This window comes from Stegostoma tigrinum, chromosome 10, assembly GCF_030684315.1.
Source record: "Stegostoma tigrinum isolate sSteTig4 chromosome 10, sSteTig4.hap1, whole genome shotgun sequence".
Classification (NCBI taxonomy): domain Eukaryota; kingdom Metazoa; phylum Chordata; class Chondrichthyes; order Orectolobiformes; family Stegostomatidae; genus Stegostoma; species Stegostoma tigrinum.
Window position 1 is genome coordinate 46,311,785 of NC_081363.1, and position 25,602 is coordinate 46,337,386.

Genomic DNA, 25,602 nt, shown 5'->3' on the forward strand with positions numbered 1-25,602 from the left:
AGGGGGATGGGTCTGGGAGTACTGCCCTTCAGAGGGTTGGTATGGACTCGTTAGGCTGACTGGCCTGTTTTCACACTGTAGGGATTCTATAAAATGGCTCAGACGCCAAGACATTTCTTACAGTTACAAGGATAGGAGAAACATAGTTATGAAGCAAATATTGGGAGTGATGCCTAAAACTGAAGTCCAGGAGGGAACCGTCAAAAGCAGTTGAGTGAATTTTGCAACAAATAGCTAGTTATTTGAGAAAGTACGCTTTTGTACTTTCACCAGCAGATACCAAATATCATTGCATTTTGGCACTATATAAAGTAGTTCTTACCTCGCAAGTTCATCTGATGGGCTGGAGGTCCATGGGATTCATCTTTGCTTTTGTAGCACGAAATGGATGTGTCTTTAAATGTGCACCAGTACGGCTTGTAACCCTTGAGTGTTAATTTTTTTGGTCTACAGAAAGCAAGAAAGAATTGTTCATAACATTCCGCTTGTGGGTCAACACAAGTTTAAAAATTCTCAGGATGATCTTGTAACTTCCAGCTGACAACGTACTAACCCATATTTATTGCCTTCAGTTAGTGGTCAGTATTTCTGCAAATAATGTGATGTAACATCAACATAAATTCTTAATCTTCTTTGCTAGGGAAGGAACATACTGTTACCACAACCTTTTTGCTCTGATTAAATGGATTATTTAAAGTGATTTGTTTCTCTTTATGGAAAAGATTTTCATTTTAAAACAAATGAAAAACTTTCCCATGAAGAAAAATAAATGCTAAAACTGCAGTATTCTCTTGTACTTCACAGACATCTGCAAAGGACATCAGGATTGTGAATAATCCAGACAAGGTTTAGATTTCAAATGGAAACACTGAACTCGCTACTCAGCACAGAGAAATTGCCCCCCCTGGGTACTGAGGTTAAGACTGTACTATAATCTCTTCAAAAACAAAAACCAGCTTGCTTTTGGAAACTCATCATACTGAAAATTAAGATTTGCAACAAATTTAACTGTCTAGGACGCAGTATGAGAAACAGAAGCAATAGATTTTAACTCAATATGTGTAGAAGGCACAAAAACAGAAATTGCTGGTACAGCTCAATGGGTCTGGCAGTATCTGCGAGAGAAGTCAGAGTTAAAGTCTTGGGTTGAGTGACCCTTCCTCAGAACTGTTTCTCTGATTTCCATACACAGATGATCCCAAACCTGCAATTTTTGCTTTTTATTCTGATTCACAGCATCTGCACTTCTTTCAGTTTTTATGTGAACAATACATGCCAGGGTGAAGGTTTTGACAATCAACTGGCCATTCCCACTGGTTGTAGATTTTCACTCCAGAGATAATTTATTTGGTTCAGGTATTCACCTGGAGTTCAATCAGTGTCTCAGGAATGGTTGTGAATTAGAATTCTGCGACACAATTACGACCACGCTGCTATTTCACCTTTGCGCTTCAGAAGTTCTAGTCAACAGCCATTAGAGTGGATAAAACCTTGGGAGTTGTGGAGTGTGATATTTGACTGCAAACAACACTAGAAGCACATTCCACTTACGGAAGGGTATGTGAAGTTATGCTTCATGGCCCGAAAGTATTTTTCAGATTGGAGACTGCTTGTATCCTTTTTTTTGCCATACTTATCCTGAGTAAGCTTACATAATGTCACTGTTGTGCTGTTACTTCAGTAAAATGGTTCGGTAAAGCAGAGTACCACCAGTAGCATCTACATACTATTTTCTATGTATTAAACTGTAACATGACAATATTATGATGTTACTCCAGCCACATAAAACAATAGCAGTTCAGATGGTTAACACTTGTTCAAACAGACTGCTTTAAATGAGCACCTCAAAAGTAGAAAGAGGTAGGAAATTTCAGAGGTAGGCACTTCAATAGCTGTAGGCATAATTAAAGTGATTAAAAGTGGGAATGGGAAGGAGAAATTCAGAGATCTCTGATGGTTGTACAAATAGAGAAGTTACAGTAGGGAATTCTAAAATTGAGATGCTGCTCAACAAGGATCCAGTGTAGATCAGTAACCAGCCAGTGAACACAGGCAAATTTGGATAATGCCAATAGTTTTAGATGAGCTTTAGTTCAGAGATTGGAACAAAGCGAATATACAATGTGTGAATCTGAGAGATGACATGTGATGACGACTTTACTAGAGATAACCTTATACAGACGAAAAAGAACCTGTACATTCAGAGTCAGCGTTCTGGATATTAGCAAGGTTATGCTTCATTCAGCAGAATACCACTGAACTCTGCAGCATTCTGCAACAAGACCTGATGATTGCTAGATCAGGTAACTATGCTGTTCCACTTCCTGTTGAAGTTACTAACCAGACGTAATGTATGTGGCTGCCCATTATACATCTCCCAGCATGCAATGCACAGCTACATGCAGCTAGCCACCAATGCGCTAATTTCCACGGTCAATAAGCCGACCACCTTTCCCGTAGATACCAACACTTATACAGACTGTACTAATTTATCCATGAAAGCACCAGCTGCTTTCATCAACAGCAAAAACCCATCATTCAATTAATGTCTAGCCTATGTGCGATCACTGCAAAAAGGTCAAATCAGTGCTAGTTTCAAAAGCAGCTGTCAAGACGCTTTCAATCTGCAACATGCACACATTCCTATTATTTCAACATTCCAGTAATGCAAGGGATGGCTGCAGGGAACAAACACGGCCGATGACAACTCACTGCAATCTAATCATGCCGAAAAATTCAGATAGAAAAATCAGTGCCACAGGGCGGTAAAGATGATAATGGAACATGCTACTGTGTTTTTGAAAAGATTATATGCCACAATAGATCTGAGTGTTCTTACACGATATCAAAGTGATAGGCTGCAGGCTTAACAGCTATGAAACGACAGTGTTGACTGAAGGGCCAAATGAAACAAGGGTGATTACTGCCAAAACAATGATGGCTTTGAATTCATTACTCATCCAGCATCATCCACAATGCCTTTCTTAAAGAGGTTTACTAACTTCAATGCTTCTAAAAAAGATTCTTCTTCAGTGATTTCAACAAAGTTGTTATAAGGCTCTTTCTACTTAAGATATTTGTGAACAGCGATTTTTTGGGGCTTGAATCAGACGAGATACAAAAATATCAGAACAGATTTATTCATAGTTTAAAATTCTGAACAGAACAAATTTCAACTTCAGAATAAAAACCCCTGCAGCACCAGCACAGAATCTTCTGAAACAAAAGGATTAATTTTTTTAAACAACAAAAAAAGTTAACTGATGCAATACACATTTCACTCAGTTCTAGCAAAATCAAAAATAATACATATTTTACTAGCTAATGCTCTGCAAGCTGTTTGCCAGCTCCGGAAAGAGAAAAAAAAATTGTATTTAGTTTTATAAGAAAGGCTCTCAAAAGGGTTACATTGGTCAAAATGAGCAGTTAGGATTTAATTGTAGAAACACTGCTCCTCAGAATGTGAGACAAAAAAAAAGTTACCAGAATAGTGAATAAAGGGAGCAGTTAGCTTGGAAAATGTGAACAAACAAAATCTTACTTGAACACTTTTATATGGTCAGCCAATTCAGGAATAGAAGTGATATCACCCTAGAACAGGAATAAATTCAGTTAATAGTGTAATTTGATAGTACAATAATATCCACTGTTTAGAAATTAAAAAACAAAACAATGCAATTCACTATTCTATTTGCATTGGTTATTAACAGAGTATAACAAATATTTCTGGGTTTAAAAAAACAAAGGACCAAGTATTAACAAGGAAGGATTTGAAGATAGATAAAGTAACAATTCTGTTGCAAGACACATCAGGAACTCTAATAGGAGTACTGCATTTGAGTAAATTCATAATATCCTTTAAAGTTTATTCTGACAATGAGCACAACTGACTCCACTGGCTGAGAGTCTGCTGGATATTTCTAGGTACCAGGCAGCAATCCAGTCATGATGTTTCAGTTACAGATTTGTTCACTGAATCACAAGCTAAAAATTACATATGATTTCACATACCAGAATGGTTGATGTTTTGCCACCTTCCAAAGTAATTTCCAAATCTGATAGGGCTGCATCTACTTCATCCACTTCTTTTTCACTGTTGTTCAGATGGTTCTCAGAAGACATAATGGATAATTTGTTGATATGGTACTGGGAAAATAAAAACACATCTTGGTGTGAATGCTGAAGCCAAGCAACTTATTACTTTAAAAAAAAAACTTGCATCCTATTTCATTAAGCAGAATATAGGCTTTTGGCCAAAATATTTACAGAAAGGACATTTTGGTCATTTATTTCATGAAGAGGCAGGATTTTATATTTTTGTAGCATTTGAAACATCTGATGGAGAATGCTTAACAAAAATAATCATCCTCAACTAGATGAGGGCTTTGACTCGGATGTAGCACTCTTGGCATATTTTGTATTTCTATCTACCGTAAAACTGTGATTAGACTTCAAAATATACTTAACAACAAAGGCTCAAAAATTAGATACGTAGAATGGTTTGGATAATCTATTAAAATGTATAAACAATCTTTAGAAGTAGGACTTGCTAAACACATACAAGTCATGGTCAGATATTTTGATGACAAGTGTACTTGTTATTAATTTATCAGGAGAAATTTAGCAGATCAGGCATTGTGGAGAGTGAAAGAGAGATAATGTTTCAAGTCCAACATGACTTTACTTGAGAATTCACTCAAATAATTCATTAGTTTTGTTAATGAATGCAGAGTTGAAGTTATAATCAGGTCAGCCAGGATCATATTAAATGATAGAACAGGTTGTGGCACCAAATTACCTATTTCTCCTCCTAACTTGTGTTTCTGTACGCATATACGCATGCAAGATCTGGACTACACTGCTTAAGTGTCAACATAGCAAGAAATAAGCAGATGATTGGGGTCAATGATAAATTGGCTGGGCAGTTATAAAAGGGAAACAGTCTGGGCTCTTGAGGTATAGAAGTAGTGTCCCTACCTCTGAGGTAGCAGAGACCAGATTCAAGTCTCACCTGCTGCAGAGGTGTGTAATAATATCTGAGCTGGTTTGTCAGGAAATATGTAATACTGAATGATTAATAAACTATCCATAAGCGAGGATAATTTGGGTTTCCCCAAGGAGCTTGGATCAGAGTTGGAGTTGATAACAGGCAGGTTGCGTAGAGGTGAATACTGGACACTACGTGTTTGTTTCAGACGGGTGTATGCATTCTGAGTTACTTTTGGAAAGAACAGTCGAAACCAATGATGACACGTCTTAATATGATTCCCACCAATGTTCTGAGGGGTTAGGTCTTGCAATCAATGGAAGCATGTTGCAGACATATGGACAAAAGAGATCTTTAATCGAAGGAAAAAAGAAACACAAGATATCTGCACTGTTATTTCTGAAGAAACAGGCTTAGGTATAAAATATTCTGAGCTAGAGGCTCAAAAACTGGATACATAGAATGGTTTGGATGATCTGTTAAAGCGTATAAACAAATATTATAAGTAGGAAGACTTGCTAAATGCATACAAATCATGGTCAGATGTTTTGATAAATATAGAAAGCCAGATGGCTTTTCCAAAAATAAAAATACAACACAACTCAACTGACATTAGAGATAATAGGAACTGCAGATGCTGGAGAATCCAAGATAATAATGTGTGGAGCTGGATGAACACAGCAGGCCAAGCAGCATCAGAGGAGCAGGAAAGCTGAAACGTCAGCTTTCCTGCTCCAAAGATGCTGCTTGGCCTGCTGTGTTCACCCAGCTCCACACATTGTTAAATGACATTACTCAAGTTTGAAAAAGTTCCATTTGGAGACTTCTAACTCAGTGGTTGCCTTTAAATTGTTGAACTGTGTAAGGATATAAACATGGAGTGACGCCAGTTGAAATATTAAAAGCCTTCAGCTCTTCCTCCATTTCTCAAACTTTCCTTTCAAATGCATGTTTTCCCATTTCCTCCATCTCCAGGATCGAAGAGATCAGAAACCTGGTTTTGTTTCTGTGTACTTTTCTTCAGTTTTGCTTTTAATTCAAGTTCAACTTACACCTCCTGCAGTATGGCTTGAAGTTTCTCATTTCAGTCAAGGCCTCTTCACAGTCTGTAATCCTTCCCATTGTCATCCTGCTTTTGTATCTAAGGGACGACAGCCAACTCTCCTGCACGTATGTGACCAAATCTGACGACAAACGGTCACTGTAACTGTCAGCTGATGAGGAATTTATTTGTCTTGAACCCAACTTGTTGATTTGATCATACCAGATGCCTTTCTCACATTCTTTTGCATCATTTTCATTACACTGAGTCCAGTACGACTCTCCAGCAAACCGTCTCTTCCTCCTCTGACTTATTCTCTCGTATTAACAGTTGCCTATCATTACATTTTTGACGGTGTCATTTTTTTTCCCCCCAGAGTTATTACTGCGCTGCATTTCCTTGAAAAAAAACCTTTGACTTTGAGCTGCAAGAGGAGTTAGGTTTTAAGAAAAATGTTTTTGAAATAGACGTCAGAGGTCTTAAAAACAATGCTGGGAAAATATTCATTCCCAGTGGTGTTCGTGACACAAATGGGACATTCAGCAGTAGCACAAAAAAATTACAGGATATAATGATAGCAGCAATGTAAGGCCATCCAAAAGCAGACCTTTCCATACTGCTTTACTACTAAAACTTTTTTTAAAAAAAATGACAAAATGAAGGCTTCAACGTAATCATCAGCTCTTTCAAAACCAAAAACAAGTTACTTGGCTACCTTGTCTGTCAGTACACAAAACTATATCCAATTTCCAACCAGAGCAAATATCTATGAGCACACATGTAGGAGTTACATTTTAAAAATGCATTTATGTTAAACAATTCCAGGACTATAGTCCAGTGTGATATATACAGACCTACACTGTTCACTTTACAAATCTTAGGAAAAGTATACCTTGTTGTCAAAAAAAATGTTAAGCTAATTGTTCCAGGCATTCAGGTTTGTCAATCCTTTGAAAGTGGAAGGCAAGAAGATGGGTCAGCGGAAGTGAGGTTTGTTAAGAGTTGGGAAAACAATATAACTGCATACATTACAACATAAACTAGGTGCATATGTTTAAATGATAATGAAAGATTGAATTCATTTATTTTAGTTCTGCAAGCATTGTCCAGTAATGTACAAACTTTGCAATCATGATTCACACCTCTCAATTGAGGCAGTTTCCACCTTTTAGCAACATGAAAAATGACAGTAGAATTGCTTTATACTCACCTTACTGAAGGTCACAAAGAAACATGAATGATTTTTATTAGTAGTCTTTATTAGTAGTCTGAACCTGTTCCAAAGTGACTGAAAATGACTGACATTTTTGCTCCCCAGTATTATTAAAATCTTCTTTTAATTCCAGGTTTGGATGAAAGCTGTGCACCTGAAGAACGGTCATGTCTTTTCATATTATCATTTTGAATGACCTACCACGGCTTCTGGCATCTTCTGTATCCAGAAGAGAATGGTGGCAGCCTTGCACCATAACTCCAGTGCATTATTAAGTCATTACAACAACAATAAACAGTGTTTTGCATTTCTTTTTGAAAACTGAAATAAAGCTTATTTAAAAGGCTTCAAGGAGTGTAGTTCCATACTTCAGATAGTGGACAACTCTATTTCAAAGCATGTATTTTAGGAGAACTTTAGATGATCAGAGGTTTTCAAATAAACAAATAACTGCATGGCCAATGAACAAGATAATAAGATAATAAAATGTGAGGCTGGATGAACACAGCAGGCTAAGCAGCATCTCAGGAGCACAAAAGCTGACGTTTCGGGCCTAGGCCCTTCATCAGAGAGGGGGATGGGGGGAGGGAACTGGAATAAATAGGGAGAGAGGGGGAGGCGGACCGAAGATGGAGAGTAAAGAAGATAGGTGGAGAGAGTGTAGGTGGGGAGGTAGGGAGGGGATAGGTCAGTCCAGGGAAGACGGACAGGTCAAGGAGGTGGGATGAGGTTAGTAGGTAGCGGGGGGTGCGGCTTGGGGTGGGAGGAAGGGATGGGTGAGAGGAAGAACCGGTTAGGGAGGCAGAGACCGGTTGGACTGGTTTTGGGATGCAGTGGGTGGGGGGGGGGGGAAGAGCTGGGCTGGTTGTGTGGTGCAGTGGGGGGAGGGGACGAACTGGGCTGGTTGAGGGATGCAGTAGGGGAAGGGGAGATTTTGAAACTGGTGAAGTCCACATTGATACCATATGGCTGCAGGGTTCCCAGGCGGAATATGAGTTGCTGTTCCTGCAACCTTCGGGTGGCATCATTGTGGCAGTGCAGGAGGCCCATGATGGACATGTCATCAAGAGAATGGGAGGGGGAGTGGAAATGGTTTGCGACTGGGAGGTGCCCAAGCCGCACCCCCCGCTACCTACTAACCTCATCCCACCTCCTTGACCTGTCCGTCTTCCCTGGACTGACCTATCCCCTCCCTACCTCCCCACCTACACTCTCTCCACCTATCTTCTTTACTCTCCATCTTCGGTCCGCCTCCCCCTCTCTCCCTATTTATTCCAGTTCCCTCCCCCCATCCCCCTCTCTGATGAAGGGTCTAGGCCCGAAACGTCAGCTTTTGTGCTCCTGAGATGCTGCTTGGCCTGCTGTGTTCATCCAGCCTCACATTTTATCATCTTGGAATCTCCAGCATCTGCAGTCCCCATTATCTCATGGCCAATGAACAGTTGAGAGGATGACAAATTTGACCCACCCCAATTCATTTGAGGCTACAACAGAATATATCAAAAATGATTTAAACATCAAGTAGAATTCAATACACTCACAGCGTAATACTGGATAGGAGGATGTGCGGTGAAGATTGCAACACCTTCCAAACTTCCTGCAATTTAGTGCAGGTGGGAAGATCAAGGATGGCCTTCCTGCTTGAAGGCAAATTGAGGCCCTCAAGGGGCCATTGAAAGGTAAGTGGGCCTGTGACCTGTTCAAGGATTGGGGTTCTCTCATTCTATGCTCCAGCAGATCCACCAGGGAGAAAGAAGGGTTTTGCACAATGTCACACTTCTGTCCTTCACAACAAACCCCTCTGCTCAACCCTTCTGAAGCCCCAACATGCCCGCATGATTTATCTATCCTTAACTCCGCCACACCATTTTACCAGGGTGTTCTAGATATTGTCGTTGGTGGGCCTCCTTCAGCAAGGTGAAATCAGATCTATTCCTCAACCGTCTTTTAGACGACGTTGGTTTATTGCTAGTTTTCACTTATTTCACTAACTATTGCTGAAGGACAATTTGCACATGCCAAAGAGGAAGAAGCAGCACAACACCGAAACAATTTCTCCTGATACCCAATGCCTTAATGACAAAGAAACAGACTCATTCAACAGTCATTAGCATCTCCATAAGCATTATCAGAAAACAGGTTTCCTCGTCGAAGGCAACAATCAATTATGTGACAATATAGAAACACCGGAACAGACATCTGTCATTTCATAGCTTAAACATGTTTTGCCATTCTGTGAGACCGTGGCTCATGTGCATTCTAACTCCCATACCCCTTATTCTGGGATTGGTTAGGTCAGATGCCCCAAGACGGGAGGCAGTGGCCTAGTGGTATTATCATTGAACTGTTAATCCTGAGACCCAGGTAATGTTCTGGGATCCAGATTCGAATGGAGTCATGGCAGATGGGTGGAATTTAAATTCAACAGAAATCTGAAATTAATAGTCTAAATGAAGATCACAAATCCATTGCCAATTATTGGAAAAACCCACCTGGTTCACATCTTTTAGTGAAGTCACTGCCATCCTTACCTGGTCTGACCCACAAGTGACTCCATGTGGTTGACTCTTAAATGCCCTCTGTCCAACAAATGCTGGCCCAGCCAGCCATGCCCTCATCTCATGAATGAACAAAAAGGGGGAGAAAGTTCAAGGAAATGACAAATTACCACTGATAAAATCTGCCAAAAAGCACTAGCTCAGGATGAAGCATCAGCAGTAAACAAGCCATCCAAAAACATCAAATTTAAAATTCAAGGCTCTTCAGGGCATGTACAACAATAACAACCATCTGATAAGTTTGGATCTGTAGTCCACCTGACCATAACAGATGACTGTGGTGCCCAAGTTTATCTCATGCTACAGACGTCGATGTGTCATCACCTTCATTGCAATGCAAAGAACAATGCAGGTGTCTGACCACGGCTGAAGGTCCTCGTGCAGTACAGACTTCTGCTGTGATACGTGCCATCTTAATATGGTTCTGTTCTAATCTGTGCAGCCTGTATTTTCTGAGATGGAGGAGCAATTTTTGATGCCACGCATCTTACTTAAATGCTACATCGAACTTTGCATCAAAGATGTAACTCTAGGAGAGATGATCTCCGATTTCAGCAGCTCTGGACGAGCATGCATATGCAGTTATGAGACACAATATGTCCCAGCAGTCTCCCTTCAAAGAAACAAATCCGAACACCTCGCTCAACCATGAGCCCATTGAAAAAAATAAGTCAATAATTCCCCAAATAAAAGCAAATATATTGACGGAGGGATTAAAGACAAGGGAGATACAGTCCTAGAGTCATACACTACAGAAACAGATCCTTTGGTCCAACCACCTCACACTAATCACATTCCCAAGCTAAACTAGTCCCACTTGCCTGTGTTTTGCCCATATCCCTCAAAATCTTTCCTATTCAGGTACCTATCCAAATGTCTTTTAAATGCTGTAACAGTACTTGTATCTACCATTTCCTCTGGCTGTACATCCAAGTTGCCCCTCAGGTCCCTTTTAAATCTTTCTCCTCTCACATAAAAATATGCCCTCTAATTTTGAACTTTGCCATCTATGCTGGAGGTCTGAAATAAAAACAAAATATTGGCTTAACTCAACAGATCCAGCAACATCTGTAGAGAAATAAAGCTGATAACTGCAGTCCAATAGGCCTCTTCTTTGGAAGACAGATGCTGCAAAACCTGCGGAGTTTCTACAACACCTAATGCCAATAATCCTTATTTGCTGTAATTGCTGCTCAAAGATATGGCAAAATTCAGGTTAAAAAAATTCTCTTGGTCACAATATTACCAGCAACAGCAGAAAGATTGTACTTTATATGTTAATAGGAGAATGTAATACTTGAACATTTGGAACTGCAGAAGCTACTGCCTGTCACTGAATTATGAAGAAATGGGTAAGGAACAAATGAATGTATTTGATAATCTGTCAATGCTGACAATAACCAGCAGAAATACTTGCTGCCCAAAAACAGGATGACATGGAATTTTAAGGCCTACGTTACCAGGAAAGGATGCAAAGAGATGTTGATTGATCACTTTATCACATATGTGTCATGACCACGGAAGTATAATTCACAAAAAGGTGTAAAAACACAATCACATTTGATTTGACGAAATACAGCCCAAATTTTACGTTGAAAAATTCAATGCATGTTACTTTATGGAAAAAGACTGCTTTCCTTACACTTTTGCTTTAAACTTGAGTTATTAATTTACTTACCAGAAAGTGATGAATGTGAATATTATATTGAGATCCTTGAGCTTCAGACATTTAGATGCCAAAACTGCTTAGGAAAAATGTATTAGACCATAAGACATAGGAGTGGAAGTAAGGCCATTCGGCCCATCGAGTCCAATCCGCCATTTAAATCATGGATGATGGGCATTTCAACTCCACTTCCCTGCACTCTCCCTGTAGCCCTTGATTCCTTGTGAGATCAAGAATGTGTCGATCTCTGCCTTGAAGGCATCTAATGTACCGGCCTCCACTGCACTCCGTGGCAATGAATTCCACAAACCCACCGCTCTCTGGCTGAAGAAATGTCGTCTCATTTCAGTTTTAAATTTACCCCCTCTAATTTTAAGGCTGTGCCCACGGTTCCTAGTCTCCCCGCCTAACGGAAACAACTTCCCAGCATCCACCCCTTCTAAGCCATACATTATCTTGTAAGTTTCTATTAGATCTCCCCTCAACCTTCTAAACTCTAATGAGTACAATCCCAGGATCCTTAGCCACTCATCATACGTTAAACTGACCATTCCAGGGATCATCCGTGTGAATCTCCACTGGACACTCTCCAGGGCTAGTATGTCCTTCCTGAGGTGTGGGGCCCAAAACTGGACACAGTATTCTGAATGGGACCTAACTAGAGCTTTATAAAGCCTCAGAAGCACATCGTCGCTTTTATATTCCAACCCTCTTGAGATAAACGACAACATTACATTCGCTTTCTTAATCACAGACTCTACCTGCAAGTAAAACTGGAAACATACAGGCATAAACTCTTCCAAGCTTTCCTTTAAATCATAAGTAGTGAATCTTATTAAATGAGTGGAGACTACCTTAATTCCATGCATTTATATCTCACTACTAGCTAGACTCACCTTATTACCAAGCTGTTCACAATTTTGCTCTCCTTCACCGAGAAACAAGACGGTCATGAAAGTCAGAGTGGTAACCTGGTGGAGGCAGCTCACTGCTCACTTCTTCCAGCATGCACATAACTGTCTGCACCACTATGACCCTGCATGCTTCATGGACACCATCATCTTCCCCACGTGCCCTCATCCGTGCCAGTAGCCATCACCAAGCCACCATCATCACGGTGCCTCTGAAAAGGTCCCTCATGGCAGGCTGATACAGGAGTCACACGGAATCAGTGGTGAGCTGGGAAGATAGGTACAGAACTGGCTTGGTCATAGAACACAGTAATGGTAGAAGGTGCTTTTCTGACTGGAAACCTGAGACCAGTGGTGTTCTGCAGTGGTCAATGTTGAGACCTCTGTTGTTTGTAGTATATTGGTGGGAAATAGAGTGGTCTGACTAGCAGGTTTGTGGATGACAAAGATTGGTGGAGCTGTGGATTTTGAGGATGATTTCTGGAGGATACAGAAGGATCTAGATAGGCTGGAGACTCAAGCGGAGAAAAGGCAAATGGAATTTATTCTGGACAAGTGCAAAATGATGATTTTAGAAAGTGTAATGCAGGAGGAAAGTGTACAGTAAATGGCAGAACCCTAAGAAGCATGAACATATGGGGAGATCTGGTATACAGGTCCACAGTCATAAGTGTCAACACAAGCGGATAAGGTGGTCCAAAAGATACATGGTGTACTTGCCTTCAGTGGTCATGGTGAAGAGTAACTGGCAAGTCATTTTGCAGCTACACAGAACTTTAGTTAGGCCACGTTTTGCATACAATATTGTGTACAATTCCAGTTGCCTCTTTAACAGAAAAATATGGAAGCTTTAGTGGGGGAGTACAGAAAAGATTTACCAAGATTTTATCTGATTGGGAGGGTATTAGCTACGACAAGAAATTGGACAAACTTGGTTTGTTTTTATTTGAATGTAGGAGGCTGAAGGGTGACCTTGTCGAAGTCTTCAAAATTATTAGAGGCATGGATATAATCAATAGTTGGAGTCTTTTTCCCAGAATAGAAATGTTAATTACTAGGAGACACAGGTTTTAAAGGTAAAAAGGTGGAAGTTTAAAGGAAATGTGAGAGGCAATTTTGTTTTTTTAAACAAGAGTGGTAAGCACCTGGACTGCACCATCAGGAGGTGGTTGTAGCAGATACAACAGCAATGTTTGAGATGCATCTTGACACACATGAACAGGCAGGGTATTAAATAGAGGGATATGGACTGCTTCAAGGCAAGTTTAAAAAGGCATCAGATATAGGCACAGGCTCGGTGGGCCAAAGGGCCTGTTCCTGTGCTGTACCGTTCTTTGTTCTTTAAAAGGTTATGTAAAATAAAAGAGGAGCAACAGAAAGGCAGGGTGGGCACTGGGGACACAGACAGCAACAGGAGACAAAGAGGGCTAGAAGAGGGGGAGTAATTCTGCATCTCAGGTGGATCTAGCAATCACTCATGAGGACACAAAAAGTTGAAACCTTGCCATCTTTGATCCAAAGTCAATTAAACCATAATGAGACTAAATGGTTGCCAGTCCATGCAGAGTAGGTAGAGTAAGTTGAATCTCTGTTTGGAGTGACATTGGCACCGTTCAAAAATTGTGCCTCAAGTATCGTGCGCAGTACATAGTTTATAATAAGTACTTCAACGTCACACTAAAAAAAATTAACCAAATCAGCAACCAAACCTCTTTAACCAAGTTTGCCAATTCTGAACCACTTAGCATTCCTAATATAGGATAGCAACAGTTTGGAGCTGCCACACTTGCACAATCAACTGTAACTATGCAAGGACATGGTTTTGTGATGTTCAAGGGTTGCCTTGATGGAAAGGCAAGGCTACTATAATCATGGATTAATACTCAACACTTTGGTTCTGCAACGTACATCTGGATAAAATGACATTTCTCAAATTTCCTTATCTGGGCATAACAATGGCAGCATTGTAATACGTCCTGACCATGTGCGTGGAGGTAAGTCACTTTGTAGTGACTGATGTGAAGAGTCAGAAAGACTGGCATTGAAATACTGCTCTGTTTCTAATACACCCCACCTCACACATCAGACATGGATATTGTAGTTAGTGAGTTCCTTATGGATTGGTTGCACACAGACAAATACTGAAGAAGAGAACAATTACATCATCAGCAAATCCTGCAATCTCTAGTGGCCGCTATCCAGCCTCTAAAAAAGGAGCAGCAGCAGGAGGTGACGTCCAGACCTCACGTATACCAATCTTAATGATTTTCAATGGCTCTCAGGGCCAGAGTGCAAATATGGACCAAGGATTTCCTATGCCATCATCACCAAACTGCATCTCAGAACACAGAACAGTGCAGGCTCTTTGGCCCATGAATTTTTGAACCATTTAAAATTCTTATAGTTCTGCAAAGACAGGACGAACATTTAAAAATAAAAAGCTATTCTAGTTACATCAAGCTCCAGCACTTTCTAAAAGATTTTAGATTGGCATTTTCCACACACAAATACAACTTCGTTAATTTAAACAAAAACAAATCAGCCTTTAAATACTGAAGAAAATTTTGTTCTGGAAACTGAAGCAAAAAAAAAGGGAATGATCACAGAATAGGGGCATTCTTCAGGCCTTCAAATGAAGAGATGAAGGAACATACCTGCAAGGCAATCAAGGCCAACATGCAACTACTGTTGAATAGCATTTAACACCTTTTAGGTTTAAGGCATGCATTCATAATTCCACCTAGTATACCATGAACCACTTATAAGCTATATACAGAGAACAATAAGGGCCTGATAGGATGCATCCTGGGATATTAAAAGAAATATCTACAAAAATACTGTATACATTGGCAGTAATTGTTCAAAAATCTTTAGATTCTGGAAAAGATGCAGAGGACTAGAAAACTGCCAAAGTATCACCTTTACTTTGAAAAGGGAGGAGACAATAAACAGGTAACTATAGGCCAGTTAGCTTAACATCAGTTACTGGGAAAATTTAAGAGTTTGTTGTAAAGGACGTAATACAGAGCATTTAGAAATGCATGTTAATCGTTATGTAGAATCAGCATGACTTCACAAAAAGGGAAATCATGGCGTGACAAATTTATTAGAATTTTTTGATGAGGTAACAAGTGGGACAGATAAAGGGGACTCGGTGGATACAATATAATTGGATTTTGAGAAGGCTTTTGATAAGAAACCAGAAGTTAGTCTACTTAAGAAGAGCCCAGTGTGTTGGAAGTTGTATATCAGCACTATTAGTCAGCCAATGCTTTATTAAAGGCAGTGTTGGAATAAGATGGGGGCATTTTGAGAATGGCAAACTGTATTTAATGGAGTGCCAAAGGGATCAGTGCTGTGGCCACAATTATTTACAAAATATATTGATGATTTACATGAGCAAAGACAGTGTACTATAACCAAGTTTGCAAATGACACAAAAATAGGAGGGATGGCAAATTACGAGGATGACACAGTTTCTGCAGAGGGATATAGACAGGTTAGGCAACTGGGCAAAAACTTGGCATGTGGGATACAATATTGGGAAATGTAAGGTTATGCATTTTGGCAGGCTGAATAGAGGAGCTAAATATTATTTAAATGCAGAAAGCCACAAAACTGGGGATTTGCGAGTCCTAGTGCATGAATCACAGGAAACAGGCATCCAAATTCATTGGGCAATAGAAAACACAAGTAAACATTGGCCTTTATTTCAAAGGGAATGGAGCATAAAAAAGGGAGGTTTGGCTAAAGATATGCAAAGCACGAATCAGACCACAGCTGAAATATTATGAACAGTCCTGTGGCCTCTTCTATGGAAAAATATAAAGGAAGGATCACTCAGTTGATTCCAGGTATCGAGGGACCCTCTTATGAGATGATGTTGGATTTTAGAAGCACGAGAAGCAACCTTATTGAAATATACAAGATTCTCAGGGGGTTTGGCAGGGTAGCTGTAGAAAGATTATTTCCCCTGCAGGAGAGTTCTTGGCCAAAGGACAGAATAAAGGAGTCACCCACGTAAGACAGGTGTGGAGGAATTTCTTGTCTCGGAGGAAAGTGAATCTGTAACATTCCTTATTGTAGACGGTTGTTGAAGTTGGGTCATTAAGTATATTCAAGGCTGACAGACAAATTTTTAATCACTAAGGAATCAAGGGTTGCAGTGGAAAGGCAGGACAGCGGAGTTACGGATGAGCAAAATCAGTCATGATCTCAGTGAATGGTGGAGCAGCCACACTGAGCTGAACGGCCTACTTCTACTCCTGTATCTTGATGATCTTATGATCTTGTGCAAAAGGCAATATTGTGCTTGTCTCAAATTTGAAATTTCTGTTGGAATTTCCAGAAGATCTGGCAGGATTAGACTGATGACCAAATTGTGCATTAGTGCATATATTAAGGATGCATTTAAGAGCATATCCAGAGATGTGGAATTAATAGGATTTGTGTATTCCAACATTTCCTTCAAAGTCCATTCAGGAAAAGGCTCTCCGCCAGTCACCACCCTCAAATTACCAGCAGCACGACTTGACAGAGTAGATGTGGAAAGGTTGCTTTCTCTTTGGGAGAATCCAGGACCAATAGGCATCATCTCAGAGTAAGGGGTGTCCATTTAAAATAGATGAAGAGGAATTTCTTCTGTCAAAGGGTAATGAATGCGTAGAATTCTTTATTGCAGAAGGCCCACCATTTACATCTATTTCTGAAGGTCACCTCCACATTCAAGCCCTCACCATCAGCCTCAGTAAAATATACACACACTTTGCCTTTCAAAGTCCATATGTCCACTCAGTTTGATGTCAGAGGACAGCACTTTCGGGCAAATGGATGTTCCATTCTAAAAAGTCCCGATGGAAACTAGCAGTTAAGACAGGACGTGGTCTTTCCAAGTAATCAACATAGTCATTCCATTTCTGGCAAAACTATAGCCAAATACAGGGAAATGGGATGAGCTCAGTTTGGGAAAACTGGTCGGCATGGATAAGTTGAACGCTGTATGACTCTACAACTTTATGTTCGGCTGCAGTTAAAGAACTGAAGTCTGAAAATAGTCTCTTTGGAACCATTTATTCAAAAAAGGAAACAAAATAGACTAAACTATGTCAGGTCAAAGGCTTATTACTGAAATGCCATAGAAGTATGTACACTTATGGAGTCTAAAAGAAAAAAGTGAGTATATACTGACAAGACATTATTTCATAAAAAAACTCTGAAGTATGAAGTACTCTTACAAACCAAAGCTTATTATAAATCTGAGTATTAGTTTATAAAACCATTAAATTGTGGGTGCAGCTAATACTTTATAATTATTTTTTATAATTATTTCAACATATGGTAATAATTGACGTATGTAAAGTTTCTTGACATTTGACTGAAAAGAGGAATTTGAGGTGGGGGGAGTGGGAGAAAGTATCAGTTATGAATTTGGTGCATATGGAATACACAGCTGGGAAGTACCATTCTTACTGAGAAAAGTGGCACTCTGTAATCTGGGATAATTTTTTCTTAGAAGTACAGTCACAGTAAAATGGATGCTGTGTGTTCAAAAAGCATTACACATGTAGTTGGTCCAATTACTAACATGCTGAACACAAACTAAAATAGGTAGATAGCAAAAAATTACAGCAGAGAGATCAAAAACTCTTCCGCAAACTCTCAAAATCACAGTCATTAGGTAAAGACAGCAAGTTTCCATTATTTAAGTTGTGTTAACTATCTAAATATTACTATAAGTCATGAAATTTCTTGAGTATTATGATAGCATTAGACAGGCTACATATTTTGCAGTTTCAGTGTTCTGGGTAAAAAAGTTAAAGTCACCATAGTCTCACCAGACTATAGCTCTGTTCTCTTATTGGAAAAAGGCAACTGGTGGAGATTTAACCTGAGGGTTACCGCACCTCAGGTGAGGGCAGAGGTTGAGAAGGAGAATCCTTCCTGGTAACCTCAGCCGGTACAGGAACTGAACTCACACTATTGAAGTTACCCTGCATTGCAAGCTAGTCTTCCTGCCAACTGAACTCATTTCCCAGGAATCAAACTGGAGTACATTTGGTTCATAACAAAAAGGTTAAGAATTAAATCCAGGAGATGCAAACATGAAACATGCAGTGTTCTGATCAGATTCAATGACCTTCTTAGCCCATTGGAAGGTGCTACAATCATTTACGTTACAAAGGAATCTTCCATGTCCCTTATTGCAGATGCTACATTAAATCAAGAATTAACTTACCTGATAATACGTACACAGAAAAAACACCACAATTCAATGATCAGCAGAGTTCTATCCATGCTCCATCATCAACATTCCAGTCTCAATGTGACTAAACTAGATTTAGAACTCACCTCATACCTTTTGTAGATGTTTACACAATTGCTTATATTTTCCTATAAAGTAACTGTATGCTGATGTAATTTTGTTTGGAAGGCAATTTGGAACTTTTAAAAGGTTATAATTGTGACTATGTTCTTACTTACATTAAAGTGAAAGGTCACACTAGATTTTGACCATCCTGTTATACTAAAGATATTAAACTTCCCAATTGTACTGTGTGGTCACATGGGCAAATAATTCATTAGGTTAAAAAGTCAGAAGTTAGTTTGGATGCTTTGTGTACTCTGATTCTACATCTCTCCAAAATATCCCACGCTCGCCTACTCAAGAGGAAGGATACATTTATATTATCTGCTCTAAAGGATATCTTTATTTGAACTGTTCAGGGCAATTGGAGGAAAAAAAAAATCTAACAAATACACACAAAAAAAAGCCTAGTACTGCATCACGACTCAACTGCCAAATGACAGACTGGTAACTCCTGGTGCAATTATCCTCTCCTTGGAGGTGGCGAGTAAGGGGAGAATAATGGCAAACAAGTGAGACAGATGGTCCTAGAGAGATTCTGACCTCTTCTTGCCAACTTAGCAATTAAGTGCTGGGTGAGAAGAGTCCTGATGATTCTCTTGACCCACCACACTTAAGGTTCTTCAGTGGATAATTAATAGTCGCTGAAGGGCTTCACTCACCACTGGTCCTTTTCAGCAGGTAAGAAGCGTGGCTAGAAAACTTGTCAGGTTTGTTGGAGAACTTCATTCAGCTCCAAGCAAAGACAGATAGGGGACAGTCGCTGATGTTCATCTCCAACTTCCTGACAGGCCTCTCCCACAACCATGAACCCATGAGACCAGAAAGTAAAGTGCTTAGCTTCTTGTGTTAGCCCTAAACTCTAGGCTTCCAGTGATAATCTCTAGGAACTTGAAGTTGCTGGTCTCCGATTGTCCAGCTGCTTCTGGTGAAGCAGGGGCTTCAGTATCAAGGTTAGTGATTCACTGAGAAGCTCGCCAGTTGGTTAATAGCTATTATAAGCTTGATCTGGTGGGCTTTCTCACTGATCAGTGTGGAAGGCCAGTTGCCCCTGAAGATGCCTGCCACCATACTAGTGTGGATCACTAAATCTCTGCCTACCTGATCGAATCTAGTTCATGTTGACTTATTCCCATGTGCTCTGGTCCTGGGTACACAGTTGCACTGTCTTCATCAGACAAACAGAAATTATACTGGTCTAGATTGGCTTAGAGGCAAAAATGATGCTTGGTTTCCACGTGTTGGACATCTAGTTGATAAAGTCTGAAATGCTTCTGCTTAATCATAATTAGCTGAAAAAAGTTGGTTTAGTGAATCATATATTATACAATTACTTATGCTGTAAAATACAAAGAAAAATCAGAAATGTGAAATATCTGAACACAAGCTCATTGCCCCAGTACACGAATTCTCCCAGCACTATCAAAAGCACCCTTTTAAAGTAACCCATAATGATCTCTTTTGGTTGAGTATCACGAAGTAGATTTTGGAGAAAATTTCTTCAGTATAGTTTTAGATTTCCACTTGTGCTCAAAAGATCTTGTTTTGAAGTAATCATCTTGGTTCACCATGTTTGATTATCAGTCTGATCTTACATACACGCACACACACGTCATGAGATATGTCTCTTTCCGATAACACAGTCTGATGAGAATCAATTTAGCCTTAGTTCATTATTTTTAATCATTTGGTATGTTATCACAAGTCCGACCTTGCCTCTGTTTATGAAGAAAATAAAAGGAAACTAGGCTAATTCTTTGGTAGTTAGGTTGCTTCCTAAGCACAAGGCGCTGAAGCAGTTAACATGTTTGGAGAATGTACTGAGGGGATTCCCTGGTAGGACCGGAGACGCTAGGAGTAAATGACGTGTGTGTGTGTGTGTGTGTGTGTGTGTGTGTGTGTGTGTGTGTGTGTGTGTGTGTGTGTGTGTGTGTGTGTGTGTGCGCGTGCGCTGGGAAACAAAGGAGCCATATTTAAAAAGGTCAGTGACACAAGGTTCAGTGTGGAAACCAAAATAAGTTTCGTTTATGCAAAATGTTAAAATGTTCATACAAAGCCAATACTCTAACACTAAAAAACAAATGCCTGTGAACTGCACTTGCATATAACTATTTCATGTTGCTTTCAGTCAGGTTAACAAATAACTAACTTTGTTTTTATTGGCTGTGGTGTGTGGGCATCAACACAACTGTACTCTTAGATTTATCTATTATTAATAGGATATTGTTTTCTAAAGTGCAGGATGATGGATAAAATGCTGATGCTCCAAATGCAAGTTACAGTTTCCAGTAAAAATAAGCAAACACCAACAAATCACAAAATATGAACTTCACAAATCATTTTGTGTGGAAATAATGGGCAATAAAAGAACGCATTAAGTGAAAGATACAAGATGAAACATAAGTTCATTCAGCAACTATCTTTTCAGGAATCTTTCATATTTTGCACATGAATAAACAATGATACCAGCTGCTACATTTGTCAAATACAAATTAAAAACAGCAACACAAATCAGGAGCACATCCTTGACTGAGCAGCAAAACAGATCACTGGAACTAGGCCTTTAAATTATGCTCCTAGTCAATGAATCATCTTTTTCGTTTAGCTCATCAGGTTTTCAGTGTTTCACAAGATTTTCGGAATGCAAAGCAGTGACAGAAACTTTGGACAATGAAACATTGTAAGGAGCAGATCCAAAAAAACAGAAGGTGAAACAAATCACATCCTTCTCTACCAGAAGATGTGGCACTACTCCCCACTAGATTTTTGTGACGACTAAGGGGAATAACAGAAAAAAAAAAGAGAAAGAGGAGACAAGGAGATTAACAAAGAGAAGCTAGTTATACTAGGAAACAGGCAGGTGTTGTTAGCTTTGATGACAATACTCCATAATTTCACAAGTCAAATATTTTTAAACCAATCTTGTGATCAGATTTAGAGACATAGAAATCTATAGCACCAAAAAAAGGGCCATTGGTCCATTACATCTACATTGGGCAAAAACAACTACCTAACTATTCTAATCCCATTTTCCAGTACATGGCCCGATGTGTTGCGTACCTTGGCATCACAAGTGCACATCCAAATACTCGTTAAATGTTATGAGGATTTCGGCTTCTACCATCCTTACAGGCAGTGAGTTCCAGACTCTCACCACCTTTTGGGTGAACATATTTTTCCCCTCACACTTATTCCAAACCTGTCCGTTACCTGAAATTTAGACCACTGGTCATTTACACCTCCTATAAAAGGAAAAAGTTCCTTCCTGTCTACCTTATCTATACCCCTCACTTCAATACATCTCAAAACATATTCCCTCTCAATGTCCTTTACTCTAAGGAAAATTACCTGTCTGTCCAATTTCTCTTCATAAATGAAATTCTCCAGCTTATGCAATATCCTGGTGAATCTCTTCCAGAGCTATCACATCCCTCTTATAATGTAGATTCCTGAACTGCACAAAATATCATAGGTGTGGTTTAACTAATGGCTTATACACTTACAAAATAACCTCACTGCTCCTAAACTCTATACTTCTGATGAATAAAGGCAGTACAACATATGCCTTTTTAACCACATTATCTACTTGCTTGAGGGGCTGGGTTACATGTACACCGAGGTCCCACTGATCCTCGCTGTTTCCCTTGGGTCCTACCATTCATAGTGTACTCCCTTTTCTTGTTTGTCCTGACCAAGTGCTTCACCTCACATTTATGAGGATTGAATTCCATTTGCTACCGATCAGCCCATGTTTATGGTACTGTTGTCCAGGACTATCCTCATTATTTACCACCACACCAATTTTTCAATCATCTGCAAATTCACTGATTAACCACCTACATTCAATTCTAGTTCATTTAAATAAGCCACAACTGCAAGGAACACAACACTGACCACATTGCACCCCATGGGACACAGACTTCCAGTCGGCTCCCACAAACTTCCAGCAAATTGTGGATCCAATTACCTAAATTTCCTTGGATATCATTGGCTCCTACCTTTACAAGGCCTTATCAAAACCTTGCTGAAGACTACAGCAAAAACACTGCCATCATCCATACACCTGGTCACCTCTTCAAAACATCTAAATCAAGTTGGTCAGATGTGGCCTTCCCTTGACAAAACTATGATGACTATTTCCTCATTAATCCCTGCCTCTCTAGATGCAGACTGATTCCGTACCCCAGAATGGTTTCCATTAGTTTTGCACCATAAGTTAGACTGAATGGCCTGTAGTTTCATGGTTTATCCTTTGATCCCTTCTTGAATATGGTGTCCATATAGACGGTCCTTCATTTCTTTAGCACTTTTACGCGATCAGAGGGGAATTGAAAATTTTTGCAAGCGTCCTGCTATTTCCTCCCTTGCCTCGCTCAACAACTTGGGTTACATTTCATCTGGCTCTACTTTCAACCCCACCAGACCCTCAGAACTTCTCTCTGACAATACTAATTTGTTTAATTAATCATAGACCTTCTCCCTGATTACCATGCCCATATCGTCTCCCTCGGTAAGCATCACCCAAAATATCCATTTAGAACCCTCTCTACATCCTCTGGCTCCATGCACAAATTACCATTGTGGTCCTTAAAGTGCCCTATTCTTTCTCTGATTATCCTCTTACCCTTAACATACTTGTATAGCAATTTAGGATTTTCTTTATTTTATCCCTCAGTATCCTTTCATATCCCTTTTTAACACTGCTAAGCTCCCCTTAAAGTTTGTTCTGGCACAATCTGTATACCTCTAGATTTTCTGCTGTTTTGTATTTTCCAAATGCCTCCACTTTTCTCTTAATCCAATGCAGTATATCCTTTGATACCCAGAGTTCACAGAGTTCAATATTTTATGGCACCACTCTTTATTTATTGGAACATGCTGACCATGTTCTCTCCAAATTTTCTTCTTGAATGCATCCCACTGTTGAAACAGATTTTCCTGAAAGTATCTGCTCCCAGTCAACTCTTGTCAAGTTATATCTAATCTTATTAAAATCAGCCTTTCCTCACTTGAGAACTTTGACTGCTGTCTACAAAATGCTCTTCCACTGATACTTAACCACTTGTCCAGCTTTGTTACTGAAAACAAAGTCCAAGACTTTACTCTCAAGTTAGAGAACATACAGCAATAAAAATGAAACTCCAGAAGTCCACTGAAGAGAGTTACAGTTCAAGTATCCCAGATATGGATATAGTCAGCCAGTCCTAGAGTCTGAATGAAATGCTGTATGTGGATCCCACCTTAAGTGATAAGCAGTGTAATCAAATAATTATTACCACTTGCATGGTCTAAAAACAATGTCCTACTAGAAATTCATATTCCTGTACATAATGAGATCAAAAAGCTAACAATCACATTAATTGAAGTTAAATCAATTGTTCATTTGAAAATTATGTAAAGTAGCTTTGCTCAAGCACACATTAAAAATAGAAAACTGATCTCATCATTTTGCAGTATGTTTGAGCTCAGAACAGCTTTTATGGAACATGCAGAATTGTCCAATGATATTCTGGGCACTATTTCAGTCTCTATCCATCTCAAATGCTCCAAAGTGTTTACAGCTACTGCAATAAAGGCGTGCAAAGTTTAGGAGAACTGATCCCAGCAGTGAGAATCTTTCTAACGAAACAATTTAGACGAAGTTTGATTGAAATGAATTTTTCTCACTGACATTTGTTGTTACTTACTTGTAAAGCTGCAAACATCATCATTTCCTCCTCTGTGCATTCAATTTCTTCCAGAAGAATACACCATTTAGCTTGTTCAAAAAGTTGGTTGATTCTCACTGCATCATACTGAAATGAGGAAATGTTTAGAATTACGACAACTTTGTAGAAATAGTCTTATAATAGACGGTCACTGCAAATTTTGTTGAGATAAATGTTCAATTAGTAGTTTAACAGCACTTCAGTTAGAAACCATTGTAGTTATTACATTGTAATATACAGCGCAACTGTAAAAATATTGATTGTAATTATGTTAAAATGCTGTCCTATAATTTCAAAGATCTATACTTTAAATAAACTAGGGTTATGCAACAGAAGTGAGTTTCACAGACCAAACATCTTAGTTATAATAGTTAATTGTTGGCCAGTAGAGTAAATAAAATATAATCTGCATATTGATACATAGCTCAATACGGAGTATCAAACAAACAAGCAAAGTTACTACACACGTTTCAGGGCTTTCAACATAAACACTGCAAAATAATTTGACAGAAGCTAGTTATAATTGGTTTTACAATGATACAGAAAAATAAACTTTGCTACATCAGTGCAAAATTTAGAAAACATTTCATGAAGAAAAAAAACTCTTTCAAAATGGTGTCTCTTTGTAAACTCATACCTTTGGGTTTAAATCAAAGAAACTGTAATATTTGAATCGAAGCATTAAAACATCATTGTCTTTAACATCTTGCTCCATCAGGGACCTTGATGAATCTAGCCATCTAAAAGAACAAATATAAGAAGTTAAAAATAAAACACACAAGACAAAACTTCGTACTTAAAATTGCATTTAAAAGAAAGACACAAAAATATATCTCGTTACCCTTTATTCATTTTTGCCTTATCAAGTAGAGACTGTGGTTTGAAAAGTTGCGCCAAAATATCTGGAGAGGTGATTGGCTGGCTCACTGCAAGAACACTAGGATTGCCTTCTGACAACGGACTGTCACCGAACCAAGCTGAGGTTGGGGAAAGTGGACTACCATCTCTTGAATCATATGTTGGTGTCATTGTTTTGCTATATAACCCGGGGCTTGAGTAAATGCTTCCTGAAGGAGAAAGATTGAAAGAAATAAAGTTTTATGGTTAATATCAGTTTGGGTATGAGTAAAGTGCACAACTGCAGAATCAATAA

The 25,602-nt window shown here is 39.2% G+C and overlaps 1 protein-coding gene across 9 annotated transcripts in view; it reads right to left on the reverse strand.

The window, feature by feature from the left end:
* fermt2 (FERM domain containing kindlin 2) overlaps nucleotides 1–25,602 on the reverse strand; it is a 146,526-nt gene that overhangs the window by 33,033 nt on the left and 87,891 nt on the right. For all 9 annotated transcript variants that reach the window (XM_059649158.1, XM_048537516.2, XM_048537515.2 and 6 more), the window contains 6 exons: nucleotides 25,291–25,516; nucleotides 25,087–25,189; nucleotides 24,429–24,536; nucleotides 4,012–4,146; nucleotides 3,542–3,591; nucleotides 323–447 (listed from right to left, as the gene is read on the reverse strand). In XM_059649158.1, coding sequence (XP_059505141.1) covers nucleotides 323–447; nucleotides 3,542–3,591; nucleotides 4,012–4,146; nucleotides 24,429–24,536; nucleotides 25,087–25,189; nucleotides 25,291–25,516 — 747 coding nt within the window. The remainder of the gene's footprint in view (nucleotides 1–322; nucleotides 448–3,541; nucleotides 3,592–4,011; nucleotides 4,147–24,428; nucleotides 24,537–25,086; nucleotides 25,190–25,290; nucleotides 25,517–25,602) is intronic.